Below are 21,914 nucleotides of genomic sequence, written 5' to 3' on the forward strand. Positions count from 1 at the left end.
GTCCATAATAACTGCCTTATTAAAAATCTTGCTGAAAACTTGATCAAAGGAAAAAGAGTATAGTGTAAACTAACTCCCCCTCATTTAGGCATTTGTGGAGATCTTCTAATCGACGAATTTCGATCTTGTCTGCCGTCTTCTCAAATGTTGATGTTGGTAATAGCTTTGTGAATAAGTTTGTAAGATTGACACTTGATTGAATATGTTGAACACCAATATGCATTTTCTTGAAGCGTATAAGAAGAATTTCGTGAAATGTGTTCTAACTCTATCTCCTTCAATGTACCTCCTTTTAGTTGAACGATGCAAGCAGTATTATCCATAGAGAATTGTTTGGGTTGATACTTCTTTATTGAGTGCAATCCATATGTTTCCCGAATATGTTATGCCAATGATCTCACTCACACACATTCTCTACTTGCTTCATAAAATGCAAGTATGTTAACATGATTTATAGTTGCCTCGTTAAAAACCTTGCCAGAAAAACCCAGTGGGACAAAATCTGAGCTAGGGAAAAGAGTACAATATGTATTTCATATTCATAATTATTTGCAAGTTGCCTCGTTAAAAACCTTGCCAGGAAAACCCATTGGGACAAAACCTGAACTAAGGGAAAAAGAGTGCAACATGAATATGTCTCCCCCTCATGCACATATGATCCATAATTCTTTTGGTGATAATATATCTCATAAGATTATTGTTATCACTTTTAAAATATCACCATATATAATCTTTGATCATATATTTTCTATAACTCTTCCAGAGTATGTATGGACTTCTAAATTATAGATGAGGGGTTCGTGGAACATTAGTCTTTATCCAACTAATTGTATCATTCATGTGTGTACACAACTTTGTTCATACGAAAATTTAAAATTTCAAGTAGATATGAACATAACACATTAATGGTACTACAAATTTTCATTTGTGACAATGATGGTACTCCAAGACCATATATTTATTCCATCTTGTTTTATGATATTAATTTCCATATCAAATGATCATATATCTATAATTCTTGATACATATGAAGTACTTCAGGACTTCAATACTAATGAACAAACTTTATACATTTAATATTTCTCGATATACAAAAGAAATAAAAGTTTGTTCTTCAATTAATCAAAAACTCTTCAAGAGTCTATCACAACGTATAATTTACGTATTTATACTGCATAGACAACCATACGTATTTTTCAAACAATAATTTACTTACATGCCTTTATTTCATACAAAGATCTTTGTCATATAGTGCGCGCGACTTAGAATTTATATCACTTAAGACATGTATTAAATTCTTCTAGAATTTTTAGATAAGGCTTATTTCAAATTCTCACTATATTAGGAGCTCCAAATAAATAACCTTTTGTTGCAACATTTATGTGACGCTTATAAATCCTCATAAAATATATTCCAGGCTATAATCAAATAATGATTATATTTTCTCAATATTTAAGCCTTACTTCAATCAATCTCATGTCTATGCAAACTTTGTACAACAATTCATTATGTACAAATACATATATGCAAATTTCTCATTAGAAATATTTATTTGCACACCCTACAGGTCTTACTTCACTTTATGTGAGTAAATTTGCCTGGATTGCGTCAAAATATTTTGGCCAAAAATCAAAATGTAAGTCGATGATTCTCGACAAATCTAATACCATGATCCTTGCTATCTCATGTTAGTTTATTGCATATGCAAACATTCAATATTTATTGTCGACAAAAATTTCAATAAATGATAATTTCCTCCCATATTGACATAACTTATAGAGATCTCTTTAAATTACATATTTTTCAAATATGTTTATCATTTATAGGTACCTATATAGAATCACTTCAGGGATTCAATTATGATCAAATGTGTTATGTCTAACTTCTCTTGGGAGTCTTTTCGAGTACGTTTTCATCACGTTATCATTTTAATACTTTATAACATTAAGGTATCTCCATGAGTACCTCTAGATTTAACAACTTCGTGGCAAATCAAATGAACATTTATTAATAATTTCTACATTGTTCATTTACGCTTCGGCGTTTTTCAACTCATTCTATCTCAACTTTGAATAATATTGATTTGCAGTTGGTATATATCATTTTGAACTATATTGTTCTTATATACTTTGTGCAAGGATCATTTTTCAAAAATTATCATCGATCCCAATTGCTTCTCTCCCCCTGATCGAGAGAATTTTTAAAAATTGTGTTATCTAATAATATTAATATACCGTAGTGGATTTCGGTATATCACAATGAATCAATATTTGTTTAAACTCATATATACTATATGACATTGAACTTCAAAGTTCAATAAACTTCCCTGATTTCAAGTTCAATCCTTATGAACTTAATTCATTTCTAAGAATGAGTCATACGTGTATAATTAGAAATACATAAATTTACACATTTTGTAAATGCATGATTATATAATCTTATCACATCGATAAGAAACTATGCAATAAAAATCTAATAATGATTGTTAAGAAAATATAATTTAAATATTTTCTATGTGCAAATATATGCACATTCTTCTTTTGAGCCTGATAAATAACAATGAGAAGAATCTTCTGGTTCTTCAACAAAATTTAGTCAAATTCTTTGACAATTTATTGCATATGATTGATCATGTCAAAATAATTCAATTCATGAACTTCAGGTTCACTATAATTTGTATTTCAATGAAACTTTCAAAATGTAATGTAAATTCATTACAACATAATCATTACAAGTTTCATTTTTATATACACGAATAATATAATTATATTATTCTCCAAAACATATACACTCTTCAGGAATCACTATCATCAATTCAATGATGTGTATAATTTAAAAGATACATGACAACTTCATCATGTTATTGTAATGGTCAAATATATATAACCATAACATATCATTTATTTTTCCTGATATCTTTTTAACAAGTCGTCTAATTTATTAATAGACTATTCATCAGTCTAATTATCATGACTTGATATATTATATATTTAAATGTACAACAAGTACATATAATAAGTTATTTATTATCACTTTCATAACTAGATAAAAGTTACACATCTAGGTACATACAAAGACATTTTACTACTCAAAGTAGCAATTGTATGTAAGGCTTCTTCAGGAAGCTTTTCAATACTAATCATTTTGTGATTCTTTATCACTTTGATTATATTGGATCACTAACAAATATTAGTAAATTATATATCCACTTTTGGGAATATGCAAACTGAATTATATGGTAACTATATATTTACATATCATGTACCAACAATAGTTTGAAACTATTGATTTCAAGAAATAATAAAATATGTATATATTAATTTGCTTCTGGCATTACCAATATATGTGAAATCTATATTCTTTGAAATAGAATTTCATGTCTATTCATTCTCTTTAGGGAATGATATTTAAATATTCTAAATGTACAATAAATTTGTACAATTCACATTCTATTCAATAATCAAGTATACTTTTATCTTGATTATAAGTATGTCCGTACTACAGGTACGCGACCACTATTATTCAATTCCACACATGATATATAAATTTCATGCACTTTGATTGTGTGTGGTATCTCATCTTTTGGTTGTTTCCACTTTTTTCTGGAAATATTTGAGTAGTAAATAATGTCATTGATTATTTAAAATCATTACATTCACTTCGCGGAATGACGTTGAACAAGTAGAACATTATTATAAATTTCTTAAAAATTTATTACTTGTTCATTCATAAAAATATAAGAAATTATTCAACAATTTCTTTTACGATCTTTCAAAGAATATATGAATGCAATTTTTGCATAGTCTCCAAGATGTATGCAAAATTTAATCTTTAATATATGTCAGATTCAATAATTTCCAACATTGCAAGTAATAACAATGTATAATAACATGACTAATACGAAGAATCTTTAAAAGTAATTGACTTCAATTCGTATCATTCTCTGCAGGGAATGATGAACAATAAATACATGACTCATGTATTTAAATTACATTAGTCATGCTCATTGTTATTCTTATACTTTGATGTTTCAATGCAATTTTCTTAACATTCTTTTTGGATATTCAAAACCCAGTATAAAATTGCATCAATAATAATCATTTTTAATGATTCTTTAGTTGTATTCACATAAATACAATCATTTTTTTTTTTACAAATATAAAACATTTACTTCAGGAAATGTTTGTCAAAATCTATATCGATATTAGATTACTTTTCATTGTCCTCAAAGAATACAAGAACATATATATAAATATGTATTCATCTCTTTCATTATATATCCATCAACTATATAATGAATATTACGTTTGCATAATCTTCTAGATATATGCAAGATTTTATTGAGGACGCATAATCATCAGGATATATGCAATATTTTATCGAGGATGCATAATCTTCAGGATATATACAATTTTTTTTTATCGATGATGCATAATCTTCAGGATATATGCAATATTTTATCGATGATGCATAATCTTCAGGATATATGCAATATTTTATCGATGATGCATAATCTTTAGGATATATGCAATATTTTATCGATAATACATAATCTTTTAGATATATGTATAATTTATATAGATTTTCTCTATCATATCATAGGCACACATACATTGTAAATATTATGAATGATAAGAACATAATATATATATAAAATTAATAATAAATATATAAAAACATATACATACATATATAATATATAGATAAAAAGAAAAAAGAAACCAAATGATTCTTGAAATTGTTTCAGTCAGATGAGTATATATATAAATATATATTTAGTGTATCGTGACTTTGAAACAATTCAAGAATTTTAACAAAATACTTACATTGGGTCTTAGACAGAGATTGATGCTTGAAGCTTGGGCAGAGACTCGTGCTGATAACGTGTTATAAAATAATATAATATAATATAAAGTAGATGAGAAGAAAGAAGAAGAAGATGTAGAGAGAAAGAGAAAGTGAAGGAGAATTTCTGAGTTGTTTATTCCAATGGGGTGAACCCCTATTTATACAAATACAAGAGTGAGATATTAAGAAACTAAGAAAAAGGGAAACTAAGAAAAGAGTAATGTTAATTACAATTAATGGTAATAAATAAAAGATTTGGACATCCACATAATTAATAATATTTATAACAGCGGCTAAATTATTTGAATTTTAAGGTTTAGTATGATTTAAATTAATTTTTGTAATATTTTAATTAATTAAGATTACATGGGCTAATGAAAATCTACCAGGTGTACATTTGTATACATAGAGGTAATCTACTTAGGCATTTAACAGTCAAAAACTAACAGAAAAGTAGAGACCAAAAAGTAATTGAGGTTTGGTGGGTTTTACCACTAAAATTTCAGAAGAGTTGATTATACAAAATCTTAAAGTTCAAATAGTTTAGCTGTAATTACCAAAAAAAAAAAAAATATTTTTTATGGTCGTGTGCGTTATAGTTATTTAGGACAAACTGTAAAATTTTGATAAATTTAGAAAAATTTAACACGCTAAAAATAAGATTTAAACAGTCTGTTGTATGTATGTCTTTTTTGTTTTATACGGTGTGTGAAATAGATTGTGTGAACACTGATTTTTATATTATAAATTATTTTAAATTTTTAAAATTTTGATTTTTTTTTTTAAATAACCATAATGTATACGATTATGAAAAAAAATTAAACTAAATTTTTTTCCTATATCAGTGCATTATTTTTTTAGGTCCATTTTAAAAGCTCCCAATATTTTTTCAACAAAAAAAATTGAGCATTGCTAATTATTTTATTTTTAAGCTTTTAAGATTAAGAAACTCCCAACATGAAAGCATTGCTAATTATCAATTTACTAGTGAAAGTTATACGTGTCATGCATGTAGAATAAAATATTTATAAAAAATACTACTAGTACTCAAAATTAGTATAAGTTATTAATATTGTTGTACAATATTATTAAGTATCAAGTCATATTGTTAATTATTTGTAAGCTGAAAACTATTTCCACTCAAATATATATATATATATATATATATAAAAAAAAATTTAAATGCACCTTAAAAACTAATTGTACAATATACATCTCTATCATATTTTCAGCATATAAAATATAATCATTCTATTATTTTTATATGACAGTGCACACTTATATTTTAGTGTCAGAGAATAATTTTGTTGCGCTTGTTGTTTTCAATAATCTTGTAAAATAAATTATTTAAATCTGATTAAAAGAAAAAATTACAAAATATTTTAAATGAGTATACAATTTGTTGGGCCTCATTCCTCCACTAGTCCACTTTAACTCTCACATTAGTATGATATTGTCCGATTTGGACCGAAGCCCTCACGGTTTTATTTTGGGCACTTTTTCAAAAGGCCTCATGCTAATGGAGTTGGCAAAACACTTATATTCAAGACAACTCTTGCTCATTCTTTTAATGTGGGACTTGGGCTGATACCCCAAAATCTTACCCTCAAACCAAGGACCACATACTCGTGACCTCCCCTCCAGTAAAACCACCTTATGTCGCCGCTATCACCAACAAAACTCGTCGCCCAACCATCAACTTGTTAGGATTTATGCCCTAAAAACTTGTAAAGATATTTCTGATTATTAATAAGAGTTGAACATTTTGATAAATGCATAAATGTTAAATTATTAATATTTAATATTGAATAATTTACATATAAATATCAAAAAATTCCTTATTCATACACGAGGTTGTGATTTAGATCACTTAGTCAAGAATAAAACAATCAGCAACATATTAAAGTTTAGGAAATCTTTAATCAATAGTTTTAGTGCAGTTCACTGATGCCCGTTATTCGGTGCAGGTAATCTTGATTCAGCTTATTGATGTAGCATGACATCTAAGTGAATGTATTGTATATAAGAAAGATTATATATGACAATGACCGATATAATAAAGTTGCCTTTATCAAACTTACAATCTACTACAAAGACCTAATTCATATCATAAAGATGATCAATAGTATATCAGCCTAAATCTTAAGTAATCATGAACTCTTGTTCATGTTATTAGGTTCTTTGATTTACTCGTTAAAGTTTCTCAGAGAATATGATTCTTACAACTTCTGTTTTGAGAATTCAATAATGTGGATGGTTGGGAACATGATCTATAATTATAGAATCTTGACTTTCCTAACGGATCAAATGTTAGTTCCCTTTAAGTGTTAATTCTAGAACTAAAAAGTTGTGCACAAACTTAGATTGGATATAAATTATACTTTCACTAGTGAATTAACTTTACTAAAAGATAAATAAGTAATTAGAAGGGTAAAATAGTAATTTGATAAAAAAAACTAATTACGAACCGACACAATGGGGGCTAATCACTATAATTGATCATATCAATGGACACTTTAGTAAAAATTAGTATATATAATTCTATTAAGAGTTCAATTTCATATTTATAGTGGAGTAATCATAGAATTAATAAACAAGATTATTTGATTGATGAAATTCAATAAATAAATCTAGTTTATTGGAGCTTAGAAGTATAGATTCATGGTCCTCAGATCGCCACATTGAAACACTGTCAAGGGGTAGGATAAATGTTGTATATAGAGGTTTAGAAAAATCTATTTTGAATTAGCAAAATAGTAATTATTTATTTTGTAATGAATAATTTATTTATCAAATTAACTAAATAGAAAAAAAAAACAAAAGTTATCGCGACAAAAGGCACATTCATTGTCTTAAATAAGACATTGGAGGCACCACATGCACTGTGTTCAGACACAGTGCATGCATCCCACATGTGTGGGGAGTCCTTATTGGCTTTGTCTTTTTGGATTAATTAATTAATTCAATGAATAAATATTTAAATTTGAAAAGTAGTTGAGATATTCTCTTAAGTGGTTGAGAGATTCTCTCAATGAGTTATTTGTTATATTTATATAAATACCTATAATCGAATCAGTTATATTGTAAATTCAAATAATTAAATATGCTTTAATAAATATATTTGAATTTAAATAATTAATTAAATAAAATCTATATTGTGTTTATTCAAATATATAGTATAATAAAGTTCTGAATATAAGTTTTAGAATAGAAATTTTCACGTAACTTTTTTGAAAGCCTAAAAAAGAGTTTTTACCAAAAACTTTTTTCTCTCTATCACATGAGAAATTATTCTTGCTCATGTGTTGAGATATATACAAGAACTATTGACCCTCTTTGTTTTGATGATTAACAAATATTTGATTATTATTTTCTACTAATGATTTGTTGATTTTGTAGTACAAATTAAAGATAATTAAGCATTTTAAAGCAAAATTAACTCCAATGGAAAAATGGTAATTTTTACCAAAATTCTCGAAAGTGATTCAAAGTAGATTTCAAGACTCAAGGAACTTAAGACAAGACTTCATTATAGTTTATTTACAAATCTTAGTCTTGTGCTATGATTTATAAGTCCACATTTAAAATTTTCTAAGTATGAAATTTGGCTCACTAACTTGTGCAGCAAGTTATTTTACAAAAATAATATTTAAATTTTCTAAATTAATTTTTAAGATAACATATCATTTAATTAAGAGAAGGCAACTGAAATTTTTGAAATCGGATAAATGAGTAAAAAGTTGTGCACGTTTTAGTTCAAAAAAAATATAAAGCCATCCAAAATTATGGTTTCCATTCGGTATTCCGGATCACGGCAGAATGCACCTTGAAAATTGTGTTAACAACTATAAATGATTATATTTCACTCCAATACTATATAAACTCATTTTTTACTCAAAAATCAATGTTGGTTGAGCATTTATTTTATATACCAAAAATATTCAAGTGATTTTAAGAGCTCCTAAGTCTAAAATCTAACAAAATATTTTTCACACACTTTGAGCTAAAACTTGTACTTATTTCTTCTAAGTGTGCTTATTAATCATTCTAGGTTCTTAATTGTATCATTATACTTTAAGAGTGAGTTTGCTTGTAATTCTAAACACATTTTCAAATTGTGATTGAGGTGAGATTGTCATCGGTATCGTAAAAAACCGAGTTAGAGTGAGATTGGCACTACAATAATCTGAAAAAGAGTTTGATAGTCCTTGGCAGTGAAAAATTATTGTAAGAGGTTTGGAAACACTTTGATGAAAAATGCCCAATTATAAGGCTTAGTCAAGCCCATTAGCTTGGCTCGATAATGGAACTCCAAGCTAGCTCTATAGCTTTGAAGATCAAGGACATAGGTGGCTTTGGTCTACTGAACCTTGTAAGAATTGAGAGTTAGTAATTTCTTACCCTTAAACTCTGTACTTTACAAGCTTGATTATTTACTCTCTATATTTACTTGTCATATTATTTGTATTTACTTGATTAATTTAAATTGCATAGTTTTGTGTTGAAAATTTTATTTTACCGAAATTAGTTTAAATTTCTAATTCACCCTTCTTTTGAAAATATATCTTGGTTAATAATTGGTATCAGAGCTAGGGCTCATTTGTTTGATTAGATTTCATAATCTAGAGCATGATGTTTCCAAGTAATTCACAAAATAACATGTTAAAAGGTTTGAGGACAAATAGAGCACCATACTTCAATGGAGTAGATTTTCCTTAATGGAAAATTAGAATGGAAACTAACCTTCAATATATGGATTATGATTTGTGGCATATAGTGTCTAATGATCATTACATTCCCAAACATGTTAGAAATGGTGTAGAAGTTATTAAGATCTATGAGGCATATGATAAGAACGATAAGAAAATACTTTTTAAAAATACTAGAGCTAAATATGCACTCATATGTGATTTGGATAGAGATGTGTTTAAAAATATTGAACAAGTCTCTACCGCATTTGATATGTGAAAAATGCTTGAAATTACTCATCAAGAAACTAGTGCTATGAAAGAGACTAAAATTCAATTTTATTCCACTCAATATGAGAACACCTTAAGTTTTTGTTTTAAGCCTTTTTCAGGACACACAATAGTTGTACAAACGGGAAAATCAAACTGATTAAGTTGTCTTTTTTAATAAAAATATAAAAATTATTTTGTAAGATATATTTTAAAAGAAAAAATTATTGCTTTATATATATATAGATATATTTTAAAAAATAAAGTAAAAGCATTATCCTTAAATCACATTCTTTAAGAAAATAAACAAGTTCTCCCATTCCTTATTTTTAGTAAACAATGGAATAGAATTGTTACTATACCTATGATATTTCCATTCCAAGTAACTAAAAATGCCATAAATTTAACATTAGTGGATTATATATACAAAGACATATATATGGTGTGATGATTTAAAATCAATTATTTAATGAATGTAAGAATCCACACAACTTAATAGAAACTTAATGAGCCTGTATCAATAGATAGGAAGTTCCTCCAGATCAAAATAAATAAATAAATAAATAAAATATTTAGGAATGAAGAATCTCAGTTTCTATCATGTAAAGATCATTTTATTCCTCTTAATTAATTAATTAATAGAATCATAGCAAATAAAGTCCAATAATTATTCTTCAGCAGCAGCAGCAGCAGCACTTGCAGCACTTAAATCCACTGATAGATCAAGCTCCTGATTCATCAATCAAAAATATTAATTAAGCTAATAAGAAACTCAAAATAAACAAGAATGAAACAATGATCAATTTATTTATTTAGTTATATATATAAATATATATATTCATGAGTTTGATGAGTAGTATAGTAAAAGTAAAAAAAGATTATTACCTTTCCAGTAATCTTGCTGTAGAGGGCAAGGACATCTTTTACTGTGGACTCAAAGTGAGTAGTTGCATCATAGCTCTGCAACAATCAATTAGGTCATTCAATTTACTTAAAACAGTCTATGTTAATTACACATAAATACCACAAAACAAGTGTATAATTATTACAATAATGCTTGATAGTTGATCTTGTATCATATTTGCAAGAACAAATTATTATAAAATCTTATGTTATGTTTAGTTCGGAGTAATCAAGGTTGGTCTTGAAATTCAGTAAGTTATATAAAAAAAATATTTTTTTGGCCTTTATTTAAAAAAAATATAATATTTTTTAAAATCAGTAAAAAAAAAATTGTAATTTTAAAAGGGAACAAATTTTTTTTGAACCACCAGGTTAAGTGAGCTTTAAGCATATGTCTACCCCGTTTATACTCAGGGCCGAGTCTTGAAATAATAAAAGTAGAAGAATATGAATACGAGCTGAAATAAGATTAAATGTAGAATAACTCTTTTTTTTTTCTTCTTATTTTTGGAAGGAATTGACAACCAAAATAATATGAAAGCCATTCTAATACTTTAAAGAAATTTTTTAATAGCAAAATAACTTCTTAAAAAAATTTATTAGTAAAATAACCATCTTACACAAACATAAAAGGACTATTATAGTGACCATAATTTAAATTATGGAACCATAATAGTCGCACCGTGTAAATTCAATGAAAATCGATTCCTTTTCTTTTTTAAAATAAAAGTTAATTATTACTTACAGTTGATATGAAACAGTTGTCGAGTTGAGGATCGTTAGTGGGTTTGAATCTATCATAGGTGTAATAAAATATCTCATCTACTGGTCCAAGTAGATCAACTCCAGGCTTCAATTCTAGTTCTGGATTCTCAGTCTCTGCTTCTGTTGAAACAAAAGCAATATATTTCCCTTTTGCAGCCACATTGTGAGCATAAGAACAACAAAATAGGTACCTATATATATATATGTATGTCAAATTATAAGGGTTGAGTTCAGAAAACATGTATGTAACTATTTAGTAGTATTTAAACTGAAGGAAAGGTTATTAATTACTGCATTATCCAGTGTTAGAGAAAGATATATAGTTAACTTACACATCAGATTTACGACCAAGTTGCTTCTGAGGCAGAATAACCTGGGCAGAGTGAGAATCCATGGTATTTGGAATAGGATGGCTCATTATACATACAGCACGAGCAACTTTTCCAACCTTTACAACCTGTTATACACATATGATTAATAGGCAAGGCAAATAATTCAAACACAACCTGTTATGTCTGTTTTTATTAGGGGACATTCTTTTTCTAGTGATTTAGGATCATAGTTAGAAAATGTAGTTATCTAAATTTCCATTGGTATCTTTGATACATATACATGAATTAGTTGTGCATGCTTTTTAAATGGATGAACAACTTGTTTCACTATATAACTTTCTATTTTTGCTTTCACATGTATAGGCCTTTAACATGTATGAAATTATTGGGTTTTTAATGATATTGGTCAATACTCTAAAAAAAAAGTCAAATAATTTATACCTTATCTGGTAAATATGATGGATCACACACAACTTTGTTGCATTTAGCTGTTTCTCCCTCTGAGGTCACTCCAATTGCTTTTCCATCACTATCAAATTCTACCTGTAGTCCAAAACATAAAATTGTCATAACAAAACACTATGAGCTAGATGAACATCCCCACAAATAAGATTAATGTAAGGTTCCTTAAAGTCTACAACACATATAACATGTCAATTTATATGTGACATTACATATCAAGCTATCAACCACGAATCAAGATCACCTGTCCAAATATTATATCCCATATTATGTCTAACCAATATAATGATGACACATTATTTAATTTATTTTTGTAAGGTTTATACTCTAAAACTAACGGAGCAAGTCTGTTAGCTACAAAAAATGGTAGAACTAATCTTTTTAATTAAGGAAATTATAATCATAATATAATTAAAATAACTAAAAAAATAATAATAATTTGTATATTTTTTATCTAAATGATAAGGACATAATATTAATAGGAATCATTGAAAAAAAAAAAGAAGAACCCTTTAATTTTTCTTGTAAAAAGAAAAAAATGATTGTATTATTAAAGACAAATCAAAATTATTATAATTGGTGTGAAGAAAAAAAAATACAAATGATCAATTGTGCACAAATATCAAAATAATAAAAATAATAAATACTTAAATATTTTGCCATATTACTATTATTATTATGAATCTATTACACATAAAATAAAAATAATCATTTGTAAATATTTGATATAGTACTTTCTAATTTTCACTATTGTTTAGAATAATCTTCAAGTTGACGATAATTTAGTGGCCATGAATGTACTTAAAAAAAAAATCATATATTCTTGTTATAAAATGAGGATATAATCAATTATATAAAATAAGTAATGTAATATGTAGAAGTGTTTTGTAAAAATAATTTTTATGAAATTTTTTATTAGTAAAATAAATTTACAAAAAAAATTATTAGTAAAATAATCTTGTAAGGTAGCGGAAACGACCATAAATTATATTGTGCAACCATATATGATTACTATAGTCACAAAACGGCTATAAATTTACACTGGGCAACTATTATAGTCGGATAGAGTAAATGAAATAAGGTTATTTTGTAAATTTTAATATTCACATTATTATATTTACAAATTTCACTATTATATATGGATACCCACTGCAAAGTTCAACCATGTTTCTTTGACTATTTTGATCTCCATGTATATTTTGAATCTATACAAATATTATATGTTAATATAAAAAATTAAAAAAAAAATATGTAGCAATTATATTGATAATATTTAATTTTAAAACTTGTAGTTAATAGAATTGCTCCGTTAGTTTTAGTGAGTTAACTTTACAAAAATAAATTAAATGATGTGTCATCATCATATTGGTTAGACATAATATGGGATATAGTATTTGGACAGAGAATCTTGATTCATCAACCACACCACCAACAAATTTAGTGGGCAGTTCGAGTGACCCCACTAATAAATTTCAACCAATTAGGAAAAAGAAAAAATAGTTAGGCAATGTTGCCCAAATTGGACAACAATGCCCATTTTATTGCTTCCCACCCCACATTTCCAACTACTTCTTGCCAATGCCAATGTAGCTCTAACATGTTATTGTGTTTGGGCAAGTTAAGGTATTTTATAGCAACACTCTTCTAATAAATATCTTAATAAATGATGAGTTTATTACCTTGCATTCTGGCTTGTTGAGCATGTAAGTTCCACCATAAACTGCACTTAATCGAGCAAATGCCTGCCAATGAAAATCACAAGTTATCAACTAATTTATCTTTTTCTCATCTACAAAATATATTAATATATATATACAAAAATATGAAATGGTAGAAACAAATTAACCTGAGGCAACTCTCCCAATCCATACACTGGATATATATAGGGTGACCCTCCTTGAAATCGTGCTAGAGAGTCTGCATAGAGCTATACAGAAGAAGAAAGAATAATACAGTTATTTATTATAAGAACAATTATATCTCAAACTTTTAAAAACATATGCTGAAGTATTTTTCTTTTCTAATTTTTTTTCAGACGATGTTCGTTATAGTCACAGCAACATTTCTGGAAATTTTTAAAGGATTCTGAATATATAGTTTTCAGTGCTAAAAAAATTTAAATGCTTCTCTGTTGTGAGTACCAATACCATAACTAGAATTTTTAGAAAGTTTTTTTTAAAAAAAAGGCTACTTCACATTTTTGCCCCTAAACTTTGACATGTACTAAATTATGCCCCCTAAACTTTTCTAGCCGTTATAAATTCTCCCTAATTTATTGAGATTGTTGGATTTAAGGACTTTTGTCTAATTTCATTTAATTTTACTAATTCGGTGATTGTCCATGAACTAAATCATGCTCCGTGAACTTTGATATCTACCAAATTATGTCTCTCGAATTTTGACATGTGCAAAATCATACCCCTTAACTTTCATCCATGTTAGACTTTTCTTATTAAAATTAGACAAAAATCCTTAAATCTATCAATCTCAATAGTTTATGGAAAATTTTTAACAGTCTTCAAATTTCATGGGCATAATTTTGTATATGTAAAAGTTCGGGGGTAAAAATCCTAATTAACCTTTTTAAAAAAAATATTCTAACATATGTTTTTGAACGCGAAGATTGAGAAAAAAGTTGACAGTAGCGCTTACCTATAAAGTTAAATTTCTTAGATTGGTTATATGAGAAAGATGGAGCAAAACAAAACACACCTTCATCTTTTGTACAAATTCCATGGCTGGCTCATCCAAGTAAGAATCATCAATATGAAGTGCCAAGGCATGACCAATGAAATCTATTGTATCATCTTCCAATCCATACTTCCTACAAAAACATGAAAAGAATTCACAAAATTAAATTATTACATCATTCAAACATCTAATTATTAATTGATCATTCAATCAATATTGAAATCTTAAAAAACCAAATCTAATTATTAAACATGCATTAGTGGAGGTTAATACATACATAATAAGCTCTCTAGCAGTAACTTTGTTCAAATCTAGTCCTTCATGAGATTTTGGGTCACTTTCTTCATAGTCTTGGACATAAATAAAGAACTTTCTTGCACGACGTTTCTCGAATAAACCCATCAATGGAGATTTCAGAGCTTCAACATCAGTGGCTGGAACTTTATATATCTAATTAACAAAAAAAGAAATTTATTGTTACTCTCAGGGTGGGTTTGGTTGGAGTAATAAAATGAAGAAACAAAAAATCAAATTTTATTACATTTTTATATTTTGTTTTGTTTTTTTATCTATTTTATACATATTAAATATATTTGGATAAATACCATTTTAGACTTTGTGTTTTGTAAAAGTTACCAATTAGACCATCTGTTTTGTTAAATGACAAAATAGACCTTCTATTTTGTTAAATGGTAAAAATGGAACCTGAGCTCAATTTATAACAATTTTAGTTTTTAATATAATCAACTTTAAGACGATTTTTAACACGAACATATACAGAAAATGTAACTAGTTTTGTCATAATATCTCTAGATCAGATTATTATTAAGTTTTATTTTGAAAAAAATCAGTTCATATAGTCCTATTTGTACAATTTTAAAAAATACAGGATAGGATCCAATTAATAACTTTTACAAAACAAATGGTCCAAAATAATAGTTACCCTACTCATTTTTATTCTTATTTTCATTCTTCCAATCAAATTAATGTACACTCAAAGTTTCACTAACAAAATATAGGAAAGAATAAAAAATCTATTTCCTTCTTAGTTGTTTGGTTGGTAAGTAAGAAAGAAAATTAAATTATTATAAAATTACTATATTACCTTTAAATTATTAGTATATTTATTTATTTTTTCACAAAAATAAATTAATAATTTTACATTAATATTTTGTAAAACTTTTCTCTCCAATTTGGAGGATAAAACTTTTAGTGCATCCCACCTCAAATTTTTCTATCTACTTCTATTTTCTTCACAATTTTCTTTCTAACCAAACAAACATTTTTTTTTTACTTCTTTCCTTCCAAACATTTCTTTCCACTCCATTTTCTCCTCTATCAAACATAGGTAAGAGATATTAAAATAGTTTACATTTTGAAGGTTATAGTATACCTTTCCTTTGTTGTAGACAAAACTACCATCTACAGCCTTGAAGTTTAAGTACTTGGTGACATTTGTGTGGATAAGAACACGAACCAAAGCACCATTTGCCATCATGAACTACATAAGAATAAAAATATATAATAGTAGAATAAACCATTCTAATAAGGCCAATACTATAATATGTTTTCATTCAATTACAATACTATAATATATATAGATATGCATATACCTTGGGTATCATATCAACATTATACTCCTTGCTCGAGCCTAAATGTTCTGCAATTGTGTCATTTCCCTTGAAACGCTTCCATAGCTATGAAGAATATGATACAAGTTTAGAAAATGGGGAAAATGAAAGACACAATTGATATATTTTTTTTTCTTTCAAGATCTACATTTATGAGAACTAGTTATTACCACACACAGTATACACTAAGAAATGATATATTTATTTTTATTTATACATATAATAAGTGAGATTTATCTTAAATAATTATATTTAGTTTAGTAACTGATTAATTAATTCAATTTAATTAGTTAGTCTTATCATTTTCTTGTATTGAACGAGTATATAAATAAAGCTCTCATCTACAAACAAGCTATGATGTTCAAGTTTGGTTATGAGGTTTCTCATTTATCCTTCTCTCTTTAATCTCTGTTGAATTCTTTTATGGTATCAGAGCATTTCTGACCAACATCCATGACTTTCTCCGACGACAACTCGTCCCCTGTAGGAGTCATTGATCCTCTGCCTTAGGCCACTCAACCCACACAATCGTTCTCTACTAGTCAACATTGAAATCTATTTTCCAATTCTCTCACTTTATGTCTTATGCTCAAACATCGAGCTAACTTCCTAGCATAAAAGTCTCAAGTAGTACCCACAGTCATTGGCCATGAATTGGACAAGATTCTCTTCAGTGATGTTACGCCACCTCTCAAGCTTGTCAATGGAGAGCCTAATCTTGTGTTTACTCAATGGCCAAAAAAAGGTCAATTACTTCTCTCACGACTTAGATCGTCGATGACCAAAGGCATTCTTGATACTGTTGCGAGCTACACTAGTTCATATTCTGTTTGGAAGGCGCTCGAATAGAAGTTTTCCGGTCAGTCTAAGGCCAGATTACTTCAACTAAAAGGGAAGCTCTCGAACATTCAAAAAAGTAATCTCAGCATTTCAGATTACATCGATAAGATCAAGTCTTTATGTGATTCTTTATCTGCTGCTGGACATCCTATTTCTAATTTTGATTTGATCCTGCATTTACTCAATAGTCTTGATTCGAAGTTCAATCCCTATTGTTTCTAATATAACTTCTAGAAGTGATACTCTTTCACTTGAAGTTCAAGCCCTACTTTAGAGTTTTTCCAGTCTTACCAGTAGTGCCTATAGGCTTTCACTTACTACTGCAGGTTCTCCTTTTGAAGACAAGAGTCTGTATAGAAGCACTTTGGGTGCTTTTCAATACTTGACTCTTACCAGGCTAGATGTTGCTTTCATTATTAAGAAACTTTCCCAGTTCATTCATGCTCCCACTTTTGTCTACTGGGAAGCTTGTAAATGATTGTTTCGATACTTAAAAGGGACTATCTCTGAAGGTCTTCTTCTCAGGTTTGTTCCTCGAATGTCCATTAAAAGTTTGCTCTGATGTAGATTGGGCTAGCATTGATGACAGACGCTCCACAAGGGGATATGCAGTGCTTCTTAGCCTTAATCTTATTTCTTGGTCTGCCAAAAAACAAGTTGTTGCACGATCTTCTACAGAGTCAAAGTTTAAATCTTTAACCAACACTGCAACAAAGGTCAAGTGACTGCTTTCCCTGATTACTCAGCTTCATGTTAAGTTGCTGGTATCCCCATTATTTGGGTTGATAATCAGGGAGTTGCTGCTTCAGCTACCAATCCAATCTTCCATGCTCGGCGCAAGCACATTAAGATTAATCAACATTTTGTATTTGATCAAATATTGAATAATGAGCTTTCAGTTTGTTTTGTGCCGTATGTGAACCAAATTGCCAATGTTTACTAAATGTTTGCCTAAGAATAGGTTTCATTAACTCAAAACCAAACTTAAAGTTGTCACCATCCCTTTTCGTTTAAGGAATGATAACCAACCAACTAATTTAATTTAATTAGTTGGTTGTAGGCTTAACATTTAGTTATCTGTCCACTCTGTTATAACAGAATTCATTTTCTTGTATTAAATTGAGTATATAAATAAAGCTCTCATCTCTAAACAAGTTATGATTTTCAAACTTAGTTATGAGCTTTCTCATTCATCCTTTTTTATCTCTTTGGTCTGTGTTGAATTCTTTCATATTTAATTTTTTTAAACATAATTATATATGTTCACCTATCATTACAAGTATATATATTTATAAAATTATATTAGTGAAAAAAATAACCTGAGTAAGATTGAGAGAAGTAGACTCTCCTCCATAATAGTCATTTCTGTCCATATGCAATACCTGATCCCAATAAATACAATGATATGTCACTACATCATATATTATATATCATATAGAAATCAAAATATGCATCTATAAAATCTATATATCACTAGATCATATATTATTTATTACAAGCATAATTAAGCAGAAATAAAAATATTGTCAGGAAAATATAACATTATAATTATTAATTAAGAAAAAATAATTGTGTAACCAAATAACATGCAAAATTATAATTAGAAATTTAGTTATTTGATTCTGTAATTACAATTGGTATGATAATATAGAGAAGCATTTTAATAATTTGAAATGAGAATATAAAGAAAAGAATGAAGAGAAAATTAGATGAGATTAATATGAATGGTAGTTAGTTACTTTGAGACCGTGAACAGAGAGAAGACCACTGAGGATGCATTCTTTGAGACCAGTTCCCAGAACGATGATGTCGTATTGTTCATCCATGGCCAAATCACAGACAGAAATCAGAGAGAGAGATTAGAAGAGAGATTAGTATAAATTAGTGATATATTGATTGATTTAATATATATATATATATAGAAGAGTATAGGAAGAAGAAGAGGTCTTTATTGGGGAGTTAATTGACGAAACTCACGCACAGATCACTACAAATTATTACACCTCTTTTTTTTATTATTTATATATAATTAATTAGATTAATTTTAACCTTGAAAAAATTACATTAATTAAGAAAATAAAAATATTAAAATTTAACTTCAAATATTAAGAAATTAAAATAACTTCAGAAAAAAAATAAGTAAATTTTCCATTAAAAAATTAAAAATCTCCTACAAAAATAACTAAAATATTAATAAAAATCTCCTACAAAAATAACTAAAATATTAATTAAAAAAAAAAAGCAGTTTCATATGAAAACATGAAAAATGTGTGTATTGACATGATTTTTTGTCAGATTAATTGTAAAAAATTAGACGATTCCAATAAAATATTTTGGCAAAATAAAACCGCGAAAAATAAAAGTGACACTAGGATTTATATAGTAGTTCATCTAGGTTTACATCATCTTTTATTAATTTAATCTGATATACTAAAGTTATTTTCTCAAGGGTGTGTATACAATAATACAATAAGAGTTCGTTTGGAACGTCGTATTAGGTCGTATTGTATTGTATTGTATTATATTGAATTGGATTATATATCATATTTTTACATAATACTATGTTAAACTTTAATTTATACTAAAATATTATATATTTAGGTGTCCATCAAATTTAATACTACATATAGTTTTACATAAAAATATTACATAAAATGCAATTCAATATAATACAATACAATACAATACAATACGACTTAATATGGCGTTCCAAACGAGCTATAAGAGATTTCTAGGCAAAATCCGTATCCAAGTTTATGAACAAAAGGCTCATGGGAGAACAAGTACTCATAAACTTGATCGCAATAGTAGTGGTGATCAATGTTCTTATGAACAGTGAACCAAAAGAGCCAAGAATAAAGAGTGACCCTTCTTCTTGGTAGAATAATATTTGAAGAGTCAATGGTGAATGTATGATGAAGATGATGTCGTTAAAGTATGAAGAACTCAAAGTCTAAGAAAGAGATGAAGAAGAGAGAGATCTCAAGAGGCGATCAAAAGGTAGTCAGAAAGCGATCCCCAAATCCTAGCCTACCATTATGTCTACAAGAGGCGATCAAAAGGTGGTCGGGGTATCTCACTCAAAATCTCGTATCTTATTACAAAATAATGAATAATAAATGTAAATAAATAAAAAAAAATCTAGGAAAAAGATCCCACACTTATAGGAAAATACTCCATAATATTGGGATTGTCGTTGAACTTGGGTAACTTTCATTTTTTTTCCTTAAAGTTTGCTTATGGGGCATAGTGCTTCATCCTTGGAGAATAAGCAAAATAGAGATATGTGACCATATTTAATTATACATCACATTGGAGAGTATGTGATTACAAATGATATGGCATAGCTCTCCCAATAACTCCTTCTGGTCCCAACTTAATCTAACCAATGAATTCTGCACAAAGTCTGCCAGTCTGTCTTGTGAGCCAATTTTGAGCCTGATAGCTTCAGAATTGTGCTATGACCATGAGACAAGTTTAGATCCGTCTTGAAAAGAGCTTTAAATTTAAAGTTGACCCAAGTTTTTTGGATAAATATTGAGAGTTCTGCATGTGTTTACTGAAAGATTGTAAGTACATTTCAACTCCAAATTCGACTTGTGCCACGTCATCATGCCAAAAAGTGGCAGTGGTCAGTCGTGCATGTTCTCGGACACTTTCGAGTGTGTTTTAACTTTTTTTTTTATGTTGAATCATATTTTTCAAGTTTTGGGGTCCCGAAACCTCATCTCGATGTCCGAAACACTAATTGGAGACCTTTGCCATCTTTCGGTGCCAAAAGATGGCAGTGCTAGGCCAAGGTTGTTGGGAAGAATTTGATAGTGCCAACTAGTAATAAATATGAGCACGGCCTAAACTTGATTGGGATAGGAGTCAACTAAGCTTGGAAGGGGCTAGGGAACAGCAGCATCGAACATCGTATTTTGTTAAGCAACTTCAATTTGCAACCAAGGTGGAGATTTGTTGGTTATGGTTACAAGTTTCGTCTTTTAGAAAGCTAGATCTTGGAAGCTAGTTGTTCTTCTAAAATTCAGTTCTGCGAAGCTAGCTGTCCCTCTGAAAAAGAGTTACGGGAAGCTTGGTGATCTTTCGAATAAGCTTGTTCCAAAAAGCTTGTGGCCATTCCGAATGGTCATTCAGGATAGCTTGTCATTATTCTGAAACATCCTTTTGGAGTGCTTGTCGTTAGTATGGAACGCTCGTTTGCAAAGCTTGTACCCATCTGGATCGTCCGTATGGGACACTTGTTTACTTACGAAGAGCGTGTTGTTGAAGCTGACGTGGAGACTTAAAGGTAATGTTAGTTAAGTAATTTAGCGCCAATATAAGTCTACATATTGCTATCATCTTTGTAATCAAGAGTGGTGAGTTGAGTTAGAGCTTAAGAGTGAAATCAATGTTGTGTAAGGTTAAAGAGAGAGTGTGTCGTAAAAGTAGAGAGAAATTTCATCTTGTAATCGATGACACAGTTTGTAAGACTCTTG

General features: G+C 28.4%; 1 protein-coding gene across 1 annotated transcript; it reads right to left on the reverse strand.

Annotated features, from left to right (window-relative positions):
* Positions 1-10,246: 10,246 nt before the first annotated feature.
* LOC115720747 (guanosine nucleotide diphosphate dissociation inhibitor At5g09550) lies at positions 10,247-19,416 on the reverse strand. The gene is made up of 13 exons (XM_030649922.2): positions 19,170-19,416; positions 18,750-18,812; positions 16,573-16,656; positions 16,353-16,460; positions 15,237-15,409; positions 14,981-15,092; positions 14,115-14,195; positions 13,948-14,010; positions 12,248-12,349; positions 11,807-11,931; positions 11,455-11,665; positions 10,692-10,766; positions 10,247-10,536 (listed from the first exon to the last, which is right to left on the reverse strand). Exons 1-13 carry the CDS (start codon positions 19,254-19,256, stop codon positions 10,474-10,476), a joined length of 1,347 nt encoding a protein of 448 aa, XP_030505782.2. The 5' UTR covers positions 19,257-19,416; the 3' UTR covers positions 10,247-10,473.
* Positions 19,417-21,914: the final 2,498 nt, after the last annotated feature.

The sequence above is a fragment of the Cannabis sativa genome, chromosome 2, assembly GCF_029168945.1.
Source record: "Cannabis sativa cultivar Pink pepper isolate KNU-18-1 chromosome 2, ASM2916894v1, whole genome shotgun sequence".
Lineage (NCBI taxonomy): Eukaryota > Viridiplantae > Streptophyta > Magnoliopsida > Rosales > Cannabaceae > Cannabis > Cannabis sativa.

Coding starts and splice junctions, on each gene's coding strand:
- LOC115720747 (XM_030649922.2), bottom strand. CDS start 19,256: ATGGATGAACAATACGACATCATCGTTCTGGGAACTGGTCTCAAAGAA. Junction 12,350..13,947: donor TCAACAAGCCAGAATGCAAG/GTAATAAACTCA, acceptor TTTGGACTACAG/GTAGAATTTGATAGTGATGG. Junction 11,932..12,247: donor CATCATATTTACCAGATAAG/GTATAAATTATT, acceptor TGTGTATAACAG/GTTGTAAAGGTTGGAAAAGT.